This window comes from Syngnathoides biaculeatus, chromosome 17 (assembly GCF_019802595.1).
Source record: "Syngnathoides biaculeatus isolate LvHL_M chromosome 17, ASM1980259v1, whole genome shotgun sequence".
NCBI classification, from domain to species: domain Eukaryota; kingdom Metazoa; phylum Chordata; class Actinopteri; order Syngnathiformes; family Syngnathidae; genus Syngnathoides; species Syngnathoides biaculeatus.
Genome location: NC_084656.1, coordinates 23,670,389 through 23,686,930, shown reverse-complemented (window position 1 = coordinate 23,686,930; position 16,542 = coordinate 23,670,389). Strand labels below are relative to the sequence as shown.

The window sequence follows — 16,542 nt, the reverse complement described above, 5'->3', positions numbered from 1 at the left end:
TTGTCCAAGTGGTCTTGCCGTAGTGTGACGTCACCTGACGTGCGTTCAGCAAATGACATGAAAATCCGCCACAAAATGAAAAGCTCGGGATGGCATGAAAAGAGCCAAACGAATCTATGATTTTCTACACGATGTCTTGAGTCAAGACAGAGACGAGGTGCCACGTGATACGTCACGCGCGCCGAAAAATATGGGGGATTGAATGATTACTGTTATTACATTTATGATTAAAATTGCTCTCTAAACAACTGGCATCTCCTATTCGTAATTGACGCAAAGAATGCATTAAAATTGACACGAAAGTATACAAAGGGTTTAAAATCAACATGATCAAAATAACGAGAAGATGTCAAAAGTCTTGAAGCTAAACACGTTCAAGAGGCGTCATTTGCTTCGTTTACGAATCGACGTTGAGCATAAAAACAAAACAAAACAAGAAAAGTACAATAAAGACGACAAATACGTCGAACGAAGTTACGTAAACAGGAAGTTGACTTTCGCTGCTGCTCCTCCTCCGGGGGGAGGGGCGGGGGATGATGACGTCGACTTCCTCGCTTTCTCTCCGCAGCAGCAGCAAACCGAGAAAAAGGAAAACGCAGGAGGAGGAGAGGAAGCGAATCGGAGCAGGAGCAGGAGCAGGAGCAGGAGCAGGAGCGAGCGGGGCCATGTCGCCCTCGCGGCCCTTTCGCATCGTCTTCTTTTCTTGCCTCCTTCAGACGTCAGCTCCTCCGTGGGCGCGAGGCCCCGCCTCCTCCTCCTCCTCCTCCTCGTCGTCGTCGTCGTCGGCCGTGGCGTCGCCGCTCGCACGGAGGTTCTCGAGATGAGGGCCGACCCATGAGGACCCTGAATGAAACGAACAAGGGGGAGCAGCTGCCCCCCCTGGACAACAAGGTGAACGCGGCCCAGCTGTGGCGGGACGCCGCCCTCCGCTCCAGGAAGCTGCGCAGCGACCTGCGCCAGCTGCCCCCCTGCCCCAAAGACCAGGACCTGTCCCACGTGGAGGCCCTGAACCTGGGCAACAACCTCCTGCAGGAGCTGCCCGAAGGCCTGGCGTCCAGCCTCAACAATCTGCGCGTCCTGGTGCTGCGGAGGAACCGCTTCTCCAGCGTGCCGCGAGCCCTGTTCGAGCTCCGGCAGCTGGTGGAGTTGGACCTGAGCCACAACCGGCTGAGGGGCGCGGCGGAGGGCCTGGGCCGGCTGAGCACCCTCAAGAAACTCAGCGTCAGTCACAACAACATCCGGCGGCTGCCGGAGCGCATCGCGGCTTTGGAGCTTCTGGAGGAACTGGACGTCAGCTTCAACGACCTCCACGAAATGCCCGAGTCCTTCCGCCGGCTCGCCAGGCTGCGCACGCTGGACGTGGACCACAACAAGCTGAGCAGGTTCCCTCCGGAGATCCTGGCCCTGGTCGACTTGGAGGAACTGGACTGCTCGGGGAACCGGTTTGAAGTTCTGCCGGAGGAGGTGGTCAAGCTGAAGAGCATCAAGATCTTGTGGCTGAGCAGCCTCGGCTTGAGGTCTCTCCCCGACACCTTCTGCCGGCTGCGGCACCTGGAGAGCCTGATGCTGGACGGAAACCGCCTGGCTGCCCTGCCGGGCGCCTTTGGCAGCCTGCGGACACTCAAAATGATCAACTTGTCCTCCAACGAGCTCACGCACTTCCCCGAGGTACTTCTGGACATTTGCGGTTTGGAGGAACTCTACCTGAGCAGGAACAAAGTGACTCAGGTCCCGCGGGAGATCGCCAGGTTGCGGAATCTCGCCAATCTCTGGCTGGACAACAACGACATTGCGTGGCTGCCGGACTCGCTCGTGGAGCTGGCCAAGCTGGAGGAGTTGGTTCTCCAGGGCAACCGGATCGCCGTCCTTCCCGACGACTTCGGAAAGCTGTCCAAAGTGAACATTTGGAAGGTGAAGGACAACCCGCTGGTCCGGCCTCCGTACGACGTGTGCATGAAGGGGATCCCGCACATCGCCGCCTACCAGCTGGACCCGGCCCACTCTCGACCGACCGCTCGGCCCGTGCTCAAATTGGTCCTGCTGGGACCGAAGGACACCGGGAAGACGCGGCTGCGGCGGAGCTTGACGGGCGAGGAAGACGAGAGCGAAGGCGTCCGCGCCGATGGCGGAATCCAAGTCGCGAGCTGGGAGGCGGACGGCGGGCCCGCCTTCCTGGTGTACGAGTTGTCTGGAAAGCGGAACCTGGACCTCGTCCAGCCCTTCTTCCTGTCCCCCGCTGCGCTCTACATCTTGGTGGTCAACCTCCGGGCGTACTCTTCGTGCGACTTCTACAACCACGTGGGCTACTTCCTGCACCTGCTCGGCGCCAAGGTGCCCCGGGCCGTGGTACTGTTGGTGGGTACGCACGCCGACCTGTGCGGGGAGGCGGAGCTGGAGGAGAAGAAGCTGGACATCCATCGTCAGGTGGGCCTGCAGCAGAGGAGGGACGTTCGGGTTCTGGGGAGTTTGGCGCTAAAGGTGGAGCAGGCGCTGCAGCAGGGCTACGCCGCACGCACCTCCAGCCCACACGCCCCCTTCTACGCCGTCTCCGACACCAACCTTCAGCGGAAGAAGGTCCGGCTGCGGTCCCTCCTGGAGTGCGGCCTGCAGATTCTGTCCCCGCTGATGAGCGTCAGCTGCGTGCGGACCGACCGCACTGACATCGGACGCCTCAAAGACAAACTGAGGTCGGTGGCCCGCCACCGCCACATCTTTCCCGACCTCCACCGGACGCTGCCCGGGTCTTGGCAGACACTGGAGGAGCTGCACCTTAAGTCCAAAGAACTGTGGTTGACCCGCTGGGACTCGACCCGTCTGGGCCAGCAGGCGGGCCTGACCGGGGAAGGTCTGCAAAACGCTTTGTCCTACCTGCACCGCAGCGGGAAGCTGCTGCGCTTCGAGGACAGCCCCGCTCTGGAGGACTACGTTTTTCACAACCTTCCGCGCTTCATCGGCGTCCTCAACGCCGTCCTCCGAAGTGGCCCGGAGGACCTCACCGCGGCGCGGCTGCAGCGGCGCCTGGAAGGTCTCGGCGGGCCCGGCCTCCCGCCGTCTGACGCTGTCCTGGAGCTCCTGGAGAAGATGGGCCTCTGCTATTGTGTCAACAAACCCCGCGGAGGCGAGCCCCTTCACAGCGCCGCCGAGCTCGGGTTCAAGTTCCCGGGGCGCGTCCACGTCGAGGAGGGGGAAGACGACGACGACGACGACGGCTCGGAGACGGAAGAAGACGGGGGCTTCGAATCGGAACCCGACCGGAGCAGCTCGGAGGCGCCGCCGAGTCCGCTTTTCTCGGCGGAGCGCCTGCAGATCCGCTACAGCTTTCCCTTCCTGTTCCCGCCCGGACTCTTCGCCCGCTTCGGCGCGCGCATCAACAGCCACGTGGTCCAGAGGTCGGACGGCCGGCGCCGCATCGTGGCGTATCGGGGAAAAGTGCCGGTGGTCGTCAGCCACCGGCCTCGGACGGGGAGCCCGCGGGCCGCCACGCTGTCGGTCGGCAGCCGCGCCGCGCTGCCCAACATGTGGACGGCGTGGCAGGCTGTGGCGCCGCTGCTGCGCGAGCTGGACGCTCTGCTCGCCGACTGGCCCGGTCTGCACTACCATAAACACGTCCTCTGTGCCAAGTGCCTGCGGAGAGGCGCCGCCAGCCCGCACGCCTTCCCCGGTAAGAACTCCGCTTCCGTCCGCCGTCGTGGTGATTTGGGCAACCCGGGTCGTTACATTTGACTATTTGGGAGCGTGGCGTTGATGTCACATGACTACTTGAAGTACAAATCTGTTGTTAGGTTACAGTCAGGTGTCTAAAGCAAAGTACAAAAAATGTCAGGAAACGTCTGGCTCTATTTGGGGTTTAGCAGATGTGTGTTGTTAGTTTTAACGCATGTGGGGGGGGGGGGTGTGCACACTTGTGCAATCACATGCTTTGTTATTTCAGCTTCCCTTCTTTTTTTTTATTATTGAATGAGTTGTGCATGTTCCATAAAATGTAAAAAAAAAAAAAAAGAAGGCGGCTTTTTTTTTTTTTTTTTTTTCCTACTTTTGCAAAAACACAACAGTCGAACGAGGGTGTGCGGACTTTCGATCCGCTGTGCCGGGCAGCTCAGGCACGACAGCGAGAGTCAAGCTAAATAGCAGCCACGTGTGTCCAATCCTGTTACATGATAGATTTAGCGTGCGGCGCGTTTCAGGAGAGCTTCTGTCCCAGCGACGACCCGAAGGCGTCAGCGAGCTGACGTGTCCGAAGGATTCCCAGGAGCGAGTCGACGTGGCTTTGGTCTACCCCCCCACGCCTGCGGACGACTTCCACGACATTGGCCCAAAGTGACCCCGCGCTGGTACGCCCCGTTTTATAAGTCATTGGTATCGTCCGTAAAGACGTCAACTGCTTTCTTTCCTGAGCGGCCTGAAATCAGCTCGTTGCAATTTCTCGAGCTTAACGACGTCACTGGCGAAAACCTCCGCCCGAGCCGGAGCCGCCGACGAATCAAACGCGTGCGCTCACGACAGCGGGCGGGGCCGTGAGAGGAAAGGGGCGGGGTTACCAAGAGTCAGATCGAAACGGGAAAATGAGCAAATTACGGATCGTTGTAAGAATGTTGAATTTTTCTACAGGCCGGTTTTGACTATGATCGTAAATATGCTCAAACGTGACATCATTTCCTGCCATAATATTTGGACTTTTTGCCTGTTCACGAAAGAAGACGCGTGGGCGGCCATTTTCTTACTCGGCGTGTCGTCCGTCCACAAATGCGCCGACGCTTGGCCTTGGCTAGCTTAGCTCCGCTGGGGGGGGGGGGGGGGGGTCTGTCTGTCCACTTGACTCCTGTTCCGCATCACACGCGGCGTCGTCACTAACTTTTAAGTTTTCCAAGCACAGCTACGTGTGCTAAAAGTGAGCAGTAAAAATAAAAAAGTCACCAGAAAATCATTATTATGGCACAGATGGCTGTAAAATCAATTCAAGTACAGGACTGCCCAGCTCTGCTAACGTCATGTTTGTTAGCGTCCACGCTAGCATGGCTAATGTCATGTTTGCTAACATCTGATCTGATCTGTATGTTAGCTGACTTCCTGACACGTGACTTTTGTGTTGATTTCAGGTTGTCGGGCCACAGCGCCGACACGGGGGGGGGGGGGGTCCCCCGAACTGGGACGCATCTCAGGACGACCGCTCGGACCCTTTTCCAACAACGCAAGACAACTACGATATTTATTCTTTAGCAAAATGACGTTGACGACCGTCGCTTCTGTGTCCAAAGATGAGCAAAGCTGCAATAATTTGGATTTGGGGTCAGGGGTTCAAATGTCACAACCTGGTTCCCGTGGCGACACGCGACGGACTCTTGTCGGCCGACGGATGACGTCATCAATCTTTTTCACGTCAATAAAAGCTTTATTTTTGTACACCGGGAGAGTCGAGTGAATAAAAACACCAATAAAGGAAACGAACGTCACCCGTGAGAATCTCCACTCGTCTTCTTTCAGTCGGTACGAAGTCGAGCCGGGCGAGCCGCTTGGAGTTTTGGGGGACGGTCGTTGGCGGACCACCAGGGAACTTCCGCCTGTCGGATCGTCGCCCGATTCGTTGTGTTTATTTTAGAATGCGTCCCTTCGCTCTCGCAATCAAGAAAAAGGAAATCCTTTTGCCTCATCTTGGATTTTGCGCTTGCTTAAATTTAATTTGGGGGTTTTCAGTGGCCGTTCCGTTCATTTTTGTGAGCTGAGCTGCTTATCCTCAAGAGGGTCACAACCCTCGCTATCAACGGGCGGGAACACTGAACTGGTCGCCAGCCAATCGCAGGCCACGTGGAGACAGACAAAAGTGGCACTCGGAAGAGTCTCCCATGAACGTTGCCTGTTTTGGGGATGCGGGAGGATAATCGGAGTGCCCGGGGAAAAAAAAGCCACACAGGCGGGGCCCGGATTTGGACCCCATTCCTCAGGACTGTGAGACCAACGCTCTCCAGTTGCCCCGCTGTGCTGTTTGTGTCTTGTTTAGTTGTGTATTTTGTGATCAGTTATTTTTCGTGTTTGGTTCATATTTGTGATTTTGAACGGTGATTGGATGTCATTTTTCAGGTAGCCGTATGTTTTCTGTTTTCGGGTGTGTTTGTCACTTCAGGGCCCCCGTAGTTGTTTTCCCCTCCGCCAACGAGGGGGCGCCCAATGTTTCGTGGCGCAAAAGAGCGACGCAGCCACTCCGTCACTTCCTCTTTCCCGTCGAGGCCTGTTCGGTAAGGCACCTTCTGGACGAGCAGCGATTCAATCCATTGAAAATCTACGACAAAATGTCGACATCATTCATTGTAAACGCTGTCGGTTTATTTGCAGTTTGCGCACACCGAGTTAAGGTGACCCGTTTTTGTGAAATGCCGGAATTGTGGCTTATAAATGTGAACGCTTGGTGAAGATCCGCCATGTTGGCTGCGTCGGCAATCGATGAATTTCGTCCACGTTCTATGGAAGCGGTTAAACTTGCAATGAACGTGCTCAGTGAAACGGAACGTCGACTTAGGATATAAACTTTGTGGCCATTTGTGCTAAAAAAGACCAAAAAAAAATGCTGTTAACGTTCGAACGTGGCGGATGTACTAGACTTAGCAGCGCTACAAGCTAACCGCTGCCGAGAGTACCGCGTAAATGTTGTAAATGTTTTTTTTTTTTTTTTTTCCCCCTTTCCAGAAGTGTGATCATGGTCCGCTACTCTCTGGACCCCGAGAACCCCACCAAGTGTGAGTATTTCGAGAAGCTTGTTTTTCGGCTGCGGCCGGCGGCGTGCTGATGACTCCTTAGGACACCTTTGGATTGCCCATGAAAACAACTTGAAACTGCTGAGCGCCTCCCCCAGAAAATGTGGCGCTCTTTTGCAAAAATGAAGCCAAAACATTGCTCATTTGGCCGTTTTATCTCCTAGCATGCAAGTCGAGAGGCTCCAACCTGCGAGTGCACTTCAAGGTGAGCGCCCCCCTACCTTGTTACGTCACAATTTCGATTTGGTTGTCAGTTTTTTTTTTCTCGGCACTTGATGTCGTTGACTTTGTGGCCACACTCATGTGTACGGTTCCCAAAACCCCCCTGGCGGTTTGGGTTAGGGCTGACTGTAAGTGAGCTGCACTTTGAAAAGTTCAAGGGACTAACAATTATATGTATTTATTTTTTAAGTACAAAAATTCATATCGGCAGCTTTGAAAAAATGAAAACACTCAAGGTAACCAGTCCGTTTTCATGGGCTAATGTGTGAATAGTTGAAGGATTTCGACCATTTTGAAACAAGCGAGGTGTAAACGCTGAGCCCAAAAGTTTTCAGTGAGTGGTTTCCAAACCGGTTCTGCCGTCGCGTTGGTCCGGGTGGGTACGCGCGCCGGAACTTGTCGCGCTACCGGGTCGGGCGGCGATCACTTTTGCTTCCAGAGCGCTCGACGATGACGGAACTTTTTTGTTGTTGTTTTTGTAGAACACGCGTGAGACGGCTCAGGCCATCAAAGGGATGCACATCCGCAAGGCCAACAAGTACCTGCGCGACGTGGTGGTCAAGCACCAGTGCGTGCCGTTCAGGCGCTACAACGGCGGCGTGGGCAGGTGCGCGCAGGTGAGCGGGGGAGGAGGGGCGTGGAGCGGCGGCCGCCGTGATGACCTTCTTAGGACACCTTTGGATTCACCGTGAAACTAAAACGTCAAGTCTGAGCGGCCGCCGCCGTGCGCGCCGGCGTGCCGATCCTCCGTGACTTTCCCCCCGTCTCGCAGGCCAAACAGTTCGGCTGGACGCAAGGCCGCTGGCCCAAGAAGAGCGCCGAGTTCCTGCTGCACATGCTCAAGAACGCCGAGAGCAATGCCGAGCTCAAGGTCGGTTGCCGCCGCGAGTCGTAGGCTCCTGATTGGCTGCAAAGAGAGGTTTTTTTTTTTGTTTTAGGAGTCAATCTTTAAATCATAATCGTGCTAATAAAAAGGGAATCAAGAACACTACGTAAGATTTTGTTGCAGTAGTGTGACATCGGGTAAAGTGGGTTTTTTTTGGGGGGGGGGGGGGGGACGCAGTCCGTGTTGCCTCTGAGGGTTTTTTTTTTTTTTTTAATCAGTTCAAAAGAATGGAATCCTCTTTGCAGCCAGTCAGAAAGGAGCAAACGATTCTGAGCTCGGAGGAAGCGTCTGGCTCGCCAACCCGCCGTGTTTTTTTTTTTTTTTTCAGGGTCTGGACGTGGACTCCCTGGTGATCGAGCACATCCAGGTGAACAAGGCGCCCAAGATGCGGCGCCGCACGTACCGGGCCCACGGCCGCATCAACCCGTACATGAGCTCGCCGTGCCACATCGAGATGATCCTCACCGAAAAGGAGCAGATCGTGCCCAAGCCCGAGGAGGAGGTGGCGCAGAAGAAGAAGGTGGGCTTTAAAATCGACAACATTTGGAGCTAATTTGCCCTCGCGATGGGTCGCTCAAATCAAAGCGGTCGGTGGCGCCGTCGTCACGGCGACCACTTGGGCCAGAAAGCTCCGAGCGACGCGTGACGCCGTACGTTTTGTGTGTGCGCGCAGGTGTCACAGAAGAAGCTGAAGAAGCAAAAGTTGATGTCACGCGAGTAACCTTCAATAAAGACAAAGAAAGAAGAAATGTTCTCGTTCGTTCTGATTTTTGGGGGGTTCGTTTGCCTGCGACGGCAGAAGCCTAAAAAAAATATTTGTATGAGCATCTGCATTTCTACGCCGCCGCCTTCCGACCCTTGACAAGACGGCGTCGGACCGGAGTACTGTGCAATGCGTATGGAATAGGTTATTGATGAGGTGAGATTTTTAGGCGTTTCTTGAAAATGGAGCAGCGGACCCACCGAGCGGGCCGTTTAGGGATCCGAGGCTGCGTCCTGTGGCCAGAGGAAGAGCCTCAAAACTTTTGGGTCGTCAGTGCGCCCTCTAGTGGACAAAACGAGGTTACGTCAAAAGCCACAAACAAATTCTGGGGACTGACTGGGGGAATCCCACGCACGCTACATTGATTTTTAAAAACTTCGGTTGGTCCGCCTTCCGAAGGTGCATATTAAACAGAAGGGACATTTTCAATCATGTTCAATTTGTGGACTAATCCAAAAGGATTTGAAAGTGGTTGGCTGACGTTAGGGTCTTTGTTTTATTTTCATAATATAAAAGTACTTTGTGAATGTTTTGGATTAGAGGGCGCAGACTTGGACGGTTTGGACAGGTCCGGGCGTGAGGGAGGGACCACGTTGGGAGGAGGGTGCTGAGGATGAGCTGCCGGGAGGATGACGCGCTTTGGCCGCCCACTATGACTCCATTTTGAAAGAAGTCTCTCAAACTGATGGAAAGCGGAAGTCGTCGTTCGGCGTCAGCTAAATATGCAAAAAACAAAAATACTCGGTGGTGGTGATGATGGAGGAGGAGGAGGAAGAGCGGCGCGTGCGGTGGCGCCCTGCCACCGCCAGATGGCGTCAATGTCCCACGTGAAGCTGAAGTTCGTGGGGGGCAAAATGTTGACGGATTCTTGACGTGCGGCCGAATGCCGTCACGCTTTTATTTTGAAGCGTACACGGCATCAAATGACTTAGTTTGAAGGCGTCTCATCGACTTGCCTCGACCTTCTGAAGGGGGCGCGTCCTCCTCTCATTTGGAAACTTTTACTTTGAAGGAAACTTCCTATGATGACTTTTGCGTTTTGGGAAGGATGTCTATAATGACTTGGTTTCACTTTTACGTTGAAGGGCTAATGACCCGCGGACTTTTATTTGGAAAGTCTGCCCTCCTGGAATGCGTTTTCCGACTTTGAGGGATATGATTTATTAAGTAAGCAGCGAGGTGTGTGTGTGTGTCTATATCTGTATGCACACGTAGGGCAGGCCGGAAATGACTTTGAGATGGCGAGGATGGGATTGTTGTGGCAACGTCACGAGGGGCGGTCCAATCAGGAGAGAGGAGCGCAAGAAGTTGTCCCCCCAGACTTTGCGCTGTCACTTGTTCTTCTTTCGCAACTTGTTGAAGGAGGCCTCATGTTTTCGTGCTCCTCTTCCTCCCCCTGACCCCAACCCTCCTGCTTCGCCCCCACCCCGGGCCGGGGCGCGGGCAGACCCCCCCCCCCCCCCCCCCCCCCTCCCCCGGTCGGTGGCGGCGGCGGCGGCGGCGGCGCAGGGAGCGGGTGATGTTCGCGGCGGCTCCCGGGATGCAGGACGCCTCCTCCCGACACTTCGGCGGAGGCGGCTTCTCGCCTCGCCGCCGCACCCCCCCGCTGGCGGCCCTGCACAGCATGGCGGCCGACATGAAGACCCCGTCCGGCGCCCCCCAATACCCGGCGGCGGCCTTCCCGTCGTGCGCGTCCCCGACCGCCACGTCGCCCAACCCGGGCGGCGTGGCCGCGGCGACGGCGGCTGCGGCTGCGTCCCCGGGCCTCAAGTCTTCCGGCGGCGGCGGCGGCGGCGGCCTTCAGGGCTCGCCGCAGCTCAGCTCGTCGGCGACGCCCCACGGCATCAACGACATCCTCAACCGGCCCCGGGCGACGCCGTCCTCGGTGGCCTCGGCCTCCCTGGGGGTCCTGAGCGCCCTGCAGCAGCCGCCGCCGGTGCCGCCGGCCGGACTCTACTTCTCGCCGGGAGTCGCCGCAGCGATGGTCCGGTACCCCCCCAAGCCCCTGAGCGAGCTGGCCGGTTGCAGGAGCCCGCTTTTCTGGCCGGGGGTCATGCAGGGCGCCCACTGGAGGGACGCCCGCTTCGCCTGTTCGCCTCGTGAGTTTGCGCCGTTCTCCAGAAGAATTTAACAACAACAACAACAACAAGAAAAAAAGAAGAATCCATCCCCACAAATATATATATTATATATCATATATATATATTCTTTTTTTTTATTTTTTTTTTTTTTTTTTAAAGTTGACTTCATTCCGCCGCCGGTTGCACGTTCTGAAAGTAGCTTCAAATAAACTATTTTGGGATTATTTTCGTCGGCGGAGCACATTTTAATCACGCGCAAGACAAAATCGAAATTATTTTTATCCTTCTGATGAAAGTAAAGAAGCTGCTCGACGGCGTACTCCACTTTTTATATTTTGGTCATAATTTGCACGAGAGCGCGCAGATGCAAATAATTCTCGTCCAAATGTCAAAGCTGCCTTTGCAAAGTTGGGACAAATAAATGCCCCGAAGACGCCGACGAACCTTCGCCTTCCTCCCATTTTGTTCTTTTGCATCTTCGCCAACAACAAAAAAAAAACAACAATAATAATAAATATAATGCGCGCGCTCTCCCAGGAACGAGGAAACGAAATCAAAATGAAAGCCTGCTGATCGTTTTTTCGTGTGTTTGATGACAAAATTGAGGACGCAGCCAGAAAATGTGCCACATTCTTTGATTGTTATTGTAAAATGCGGAATGGAAAACGAGAAGCTGATCAAGATGAAAAAAATAATTGTTCGCACGTTTGAAATGAAATCGAATTGTTGCTTAATAAGAAAGTGTGAAAAACGATGCTGACGATTAATACTTGTCCAGATGTTTTTTATTGTTCCAAATGTTAATATTTTCAAGTTAACGGTTAGTGTTGATGCGTGTAACACATTAATTAGTTCATGAAATGCTTGTTATAATTTAAAAAAAAACGACAACAATGACGAGTAGTGGTGATTATTATTTTTTTTTAGAAATATTGTGGAATTGTTTAAAATACGTGATAATAACGAGGATGATGTCGTTGCAAATCTTCCAATAATAATCATAACTGAAGATGTTAATGCTGCTGTTGATTTTTTTTTTTGTGCACGACGATTTTTTTTTGTAATAGTTGATTTTTTTTTTTTTCGTTCAGAGCAGAGTTGCGTGGCGGTGGAGAGCAAGGACGGCAAACGCAAACACACGCGGCCCACCTTCTCCGGACAGCAAATTTTCGCTCTGGAAAAAACTTTTGAGCAAACCAAATATTTGGCGGGCCCCGAACGAGCCAGGCTGGCCTTCTCCCTGGGGATGAGCGAGAGCCAGGTCAAGGTACACCAAAAGCACCGCCACCGACCGACCGACCTACCGCCGCACAAATTCGGGTCGGGTCGGGCCGAACCGGACCGGACCGGGCGGTCGCGCGAGCGGCGCGCCTCGGACGCCTTTCGGACGACCCCGGCGCGCCGCACGCGCGCCTTTTGAGCCCCGAACCGGACGGGAAGTGACGTCACGGCCCATCGCCGCCTCGGCTTGTCGTTTCGAACCGGCTGTTGTGAATTGCTGACCCAATGAATGCTCATCGTCGCGGCAGGTGTGGTTCCAGAACCGGCGCACGAAATGGCGGAAGAAGCACGCGGCCGAGATGGCCTCCGCCAAGCAGAAGCACGACTCGCAGACCGAGAGGTTAAAGGTCAGCTCCGACTTGGACGCGGACGCGGACGACGACTTGGACGACTACGACAAACCTTTGGACCCCGAGCGGCCCCCCCGCCCCCTGGACGGCCTCCTCCACAAGCGCGCGCTCGTCGTAGTGCACGCGCCCGAGCGGGAAGGCTCGGCCTAACCCTAAAGACAAAAAAAAAAAAAAACGGACTTTTTTTTTTAAAAAACTTTTCATTCTTGTACAAAGCCTACTTTTGGGACTGTAAATAGAAACAAACACATCCTCTTTTATCATTACAATTATGATCATCATTATTATTCTTATTATGAATGTACAGACATTCCGTTTAATTTAATTCGTGTAACGTCAGCACTTTCACTCAATAAATACTCTTTATTATGATTAGCAAGACGAAGATTATTCTTATGATCATTATTCGTCGTTCCGAAAAAAAGATTTATTGACTGGATTTGTTTGACGCGCGCGTCCGTTCTTCTTGCCACGAATGTACATTATAAAAATGCTCCCAATTATGGGCATAAATGCACATTATGAAGAAAAAAAACTCCAATGATGGGCCTCGTCACAGCGCCGAAGATTTTGCTCATTTTTTCGTTTTTGTGTTGTCAACCGCGCAAAAAAAAAAAAAATGCATGCTCGTAATAATCTCGACGTCATCACACCACGGACGCCAAATGATTGATTATTTATTTGAAGAGTAAAATGTTTCGAATTTGATTGATCAATAAAATGTCGAGGAAGGGCAAAATTAGTTGGAAAAAAAAAAGTTACATGGCGTCAACAGCGTTTTTTGCGTGTGGTTTATTTCGTCACTTTTGAAAGATTTCAAATACTGATTGACTCATAAAAAAAAAGATGATTCCATGTAAGATTATGCAAAAAAAAAAAAAAAGACAAATGACAAAAAAAAAAAATATTGATTGAATGATTGTTTTGCATGAAATGAGATAAAAACTCAAATTTAGCTCCCGAATCTTTTTTTTTTTTTGTTTTGTTTTTTGGTGCCACCTGTTAGCGATTAGCAGTCAGCGTGGCACCTGTTGGCCTGCGTGGGGGGGCGTGGGGGGGGGGCGTGCCCCGGCTCTTATCTGCATCCATTGTTGCCGCTGGCTGGCTAACCGCTTTTGTGTCCATCTTGTCACATCTTCTCTGGCTGACCCCCCCCCCCCACACACACACACACCACACACACACACATGCAAACACCCAGCCGACCATCCGGACCCCCAGCGGCCCCCCCACGGCAGTGAAAGTGATAGATGGCGGTTGTCGGCGACGGGGGGGGGCGGGACTAAGTAATGAAAGGTCAGCCCCGTCCTTTGTGCGAGTCGCCGTTATTAGCGTTAGCTGCGCTACAATAACCTGTTAGCGTAGCAGAGTGCGCCGTGTAATAACGTCCTCAATCATCTTTTAAAAGTCACGTCAAGACGCCGAGGCCGTAATTCATCTCTATGCAAATACGCCGCGCCATTAGCGCCTTTTATTAAAACGCCGCCGATAAAAGCGACAAACACACTAGCGAGCGGACGCCATTAAAGGAACAGATAAAGCGGCGGGTCGCGAGGGGCAAACACTCAGGAAATTACATCAAAATTTCATTGGGCCCGCCCCCTGCACTTAAACGCTCATAAGGTCCGTTCGCTATTTCATTAGCCACACTTGCTAGCAGCAACGAGTCGTGCTAAAACCAATCCTTTTGTTTTCCGACACATGCTAACTTTATGCTAACACGCGCGAGCCCGTTTTTTGCTCCCCGCGCTTTTTAACGATTCCATCGGCTTAATTCAATGCTCAGATTGATCCGGTTACATTAGCTGTTTGATTACGGAAGAACTTACGCGAACATGCTAGGAAAGTCTATTGCCCAAATGACACAAACGTCACTCGAAAACTCTCGTGAAATCCATCAAAGTTGTCATCGGCGACGTTAGCGAGGGCACGCTAACACGGCATCGCAAATCGGGAATTCGAACAGGCGGTCGGCCACCGAAACGAGCCGATCGGCGGTGTTGAGGTCACGCGACCCCGATGACATCACAGGTCTGGCCGTATCGATCGGGCCAACGGTAAAAGCTTTGGGTGAACTCTCGCCTTTGACCTTTGGCAAGAGCCACTCACCGGGATCGATACGCTCCGCCCACCGCGCCACGGCCTGACCTGCCGACGGCTTCCCGTCTCCGCGCGGTCACTTCCTGCGCGTGCGTCTGCGATGGCGGGGACGTCGCCGTGACAACTGTCAGCGCCATTTCCGGCGACCTCGCCGACCGCGTGCCGGTTCCGGCGCGTCGGTGCTCCCTCGCCACCTGCCGACGTTCCGGCGCGAGTCGGGTCACCCGCGCGGTGCCGGTCCCGATCCGATCGGGACTGCCGTCACGGGGGCGGATTTGCGCCGACGGTTCGGCGGGACTGCCAATGGTTGATGGTGATCGACGCTGTTTCATCAAATCTTAAGCCGACAAGCGTTTTTACCAAAGGTTACAAATATTTTTTCCGCCAATGAAGTTGATCTTCTTTGAACGTTTGTCTTGCGTACATATTCGGTTGATCGAAAAGAATGACATCAGTTTAGCTTCATTCTAAACATGGCCATGATTTCATTGGGTTAGCGTGTTTGAACGACACGGTGGTTAGTTGTCCAATTCCGTCATGAGTTGATGGATTTATTGTCAATAAAACATCCACAGTTGAATTTTAGCGATGCAAATAATTGCAAATGACGTTGAATTGTTGAACGGATTCCTGCAGGCAGAAATGACGTCGACCTCTCGGGTCGGGCCGGGCCCGGTGGGTACGCGGATGGGAGACCGCCGGCCGCTCGGCCGCCTCCTCGCAGACACTCGCGGCCTCCGCGGGCCTCCGTTTGCGCACAAATTGGATTTCTTTCGACTGGCCGAGACAAATTCCTCGTGTGTTCTTCTGTCCTGATTCTGATTCGGCTCCGCGAATCGATGCCAACGCGTCGAACGTTACATGGAAATTTGATTCAGGAGCTCGACACGAAGGCTTCGAAACGCCACTCGCTCGTGCATCCGTTGCTCTTCTTTTCTTTCGGAAGAAAATGTCAGCAAACGCCTTGATTGGCGCGTCGGCTTCCGAGGAGTCGCCGCGGTCGGCGGTCTCGGACCTGAACGATCCCGCTTTTGCTTTTGGGGTTCGGGGGCTGGCGAGTCGGGACTCGGGTTTCCCAGGAAGAGCGCGTCCAACCCGTTCGGCTGATTCCCGAAGGCCGAAGCGAGCGAGCGTCGTCGTTGGCGTAAAAGTCGACCGGTGTCACGTGAGGCGCGGCGGCGAACCCACGACCTCGTCGTTTGGACGATTGAGCTCACGGATCCGGAGAACAGCGACGAGGACGCCGCCCGGCTGAGCGCGCCTCCCGAACGGGGCGCGAGTGACCGTGAAAGCTTCCAGAAGCTTCTAAATCCGCCATTTAGCAAATGAAAGTCACGTGAGACTCTGATCCCGAAATTCGGATGCCCGTCAGGAGCCTCGTCAAACATTACCATCACAATCGCGCGAGCCGAGCCGCACACAATGCGGCCCGTCTTCATCGCCGTCGTCGTCCTCCCCCGTGGCCCCGCCCATCGGCGGCTTTCACCGCGCGTGACCGTGAATGTGCTTAGTGCGCACGCACGCACGCACGCTAATGGCGCTCGATGGAACTTGTTGTTGTTACTCGAGAGCATCAAAGGCTCGTTAGCGTCACCCAGACCAAGAAAAATACTTCGCTCGCTTATTTTCAGCTTGATTAAAAACGCAGTGCTCATCAGTGACGGGAGGACCCTTGTTGACTTTACAGAGTCGCTAATGCTAGTTAGCGTTTTAGCCAAGTAGGCGTTTCCGTGGTTACAAAGTCATCAAGTGCGACGACTTGTCGGTGGGAGCTGGGCGGGGCAAGTGTAGCGAGTAAAAAGGATGTCGGGGTTCAGAGGTTACGCAGTACGTATGAGTGAAAAAGCCAATGAATAAATGAGTGCCGCTAACAGGTTGTGCGTGTTTTTGAATAGCGGGAGGGGTCACGGGGTCGGCGGGCGCGAGGGGGTCGGCAGCTGCCCTCACAAAAGAGCGCGCACAGATGGCAGCGAGTGGGCGGCGGCCGATGAGTTAAAGGAAGCCAGACGGTCGCGACGGTCCGCCGGCCAACGTTTACAAACGAGACAAAAGTCAGCGCTAATTGAGGCCGCGGGACGCTAATTGCGCTTAAGTCGGTCGCCCTGGTCCGTCG

The 16,542-nt window shown here is 53.9% G+C and overlaps 3 protein-coding genes and 2 non-coding genes across 5 annotated transcripts; all 5 read left to right on the top strand.

Annotated features, from left to right (window-relative positions):
- The first annotated feature begins 691 nt into the window (after positions 1-691).
- mfhas1 (multifunctional ROCO family signaling regulator 1) lies at positions 692-5,151 on the top strand. Its single transcript, XM_061801891.1, has 3 exons — positions 692-3,661; positions 4,185-4,331; positions 5,097-5,151. The coding sequence occupies exons 1-2, from the start codon at positions 835-837 to the stop codon at positions 4,319-4,321; spliced, it is 2,964 nt and encodes a 987-aa protein (XP_061657875.1). The 5' UTR covers positions 692-834; the 3' UTR covers positions 4,322-4,331; positions 5,097-5,151.
- A 1,015-nt stretch (positions 5,152-6,166) lies between these two features.
- Positions 6,167-8,603, top strand: rpl17 (ribosomal protein L17). Its single transcript, XM_061801141.1, has 7 exons — positions 6,167-6,230; positions 6,679-6,728; positions 6,911-6,951; positions 7,451-7,585; positions 7,741-7,839; positions 8,183-8,374; positions 8,528-8,603. Exons 2-7 carry the CDS (start codon positions 6,689-6,691, stop codon positions 8,573-8,575), a joined length of 555 nt encoding a protein of 184 aa, XP_061657125.1. The 5' UTR covers positions 6,167-6,230; positions 6,679-6,688; the 3' UTR covers positions 8,576-8,603.
- Positions 6,770-6,836, top strand: LOC133491305 (small nucleolar RNA SNORD58). The gene has a single exon (XR_009792385.1). It is a non-coding gene; the product is annotated as a small nucleolar RNA SNORD58 (small nucleolar RNA).
- Positions 7,618-7,685, top strand: LOC133491304 (small nucleolar RNA SNORD58). The gene has a single exon (XR_009792384.1). It is a non-coding gene; the product is annotated as a small nucleolar RNA SNORD58 (small nucleolar RNA).
- Positions 8,604-9,886: 1,283 nt separating the features above from the next.
- On the top strand, positions 9,887-13,055 carry nkx6.1 (NK6 homeobox 1). The gene is made up of 3 exons (XM_061801411.1): positions 9,887-10,716; positions 11,790-11,965; positions 12,228-13,055. The coding sequence occupies exons 1-3, from the start codon at positions 10,137-10,139 to the stop codon at positions 12,477-12,479; spliced, it is 1,008 nt and encodes a 335-aa protein (XP_061657395.1). The 5' UTR covers positions 9,887-10,136; the 3' UTR covers positions 12,480-13,055.
- The last annotated feature ends 3,487 nt before the right edge of the window (positions 13,056-16,542 follow it).

Coding starts and splice junctions, on each gene's coding strand:
- nkx6.1 (XM_061801411.1), top strand. CDS start 10,137: ATGTTCGCGGCGGCTCCCGGGATGCAGGACGCCTCCTCCCGACACTTC. Junction 10,717..11,789: donor CCGCTTCGCCTGTTCGCCTC/GTGAGTTTGCGC, acceptor TTTTTCGTTCAG/AGCAGAGTTGCGTGGCGGTG. Junction 11,966..12,227: donor TGAGCGAGAGCCAGGTCAAG/GTACACCAAAAG, acceptor TCGTCGCGGCAG/GTGTGGTTCCAGAACCGGCG.
- mfhas1 (XM_061801891.1), top strand. CDS start 835: ATGAGGACCCTGAATGAAACGAACAAGGGGGAGCAGCTGCCCCCCCTG. Junction 3,662..4,184: donor CAGCCCGCACGCCTTCCCCG/GTAAGAACTCCG, acceptor GGCGCGTTTCAG/GAGAGCTTCTGTCCCAGCGA.
- rpl17 (XM_061801141.1), top strand. CDS start 6,689: ATGGTCCGCTACTCTCTGGACCCCGAGAACCCCACCAAGT. Junction 6,952..7,450: donor ACCTGCGAGTGCACTTCAAG/GTGAGCGCCCCC, acceptor TTGTTTTTGTAG/AACACGCGTGAGACGGCTCA. Junction 7,586..7,740: donor GCGTGGGCAGGTGCGCGCAG/GTGAGCGGGGGA, acceptor CCCGTCTCGCAG/GCCAAACAGTTCGGCTGGAC.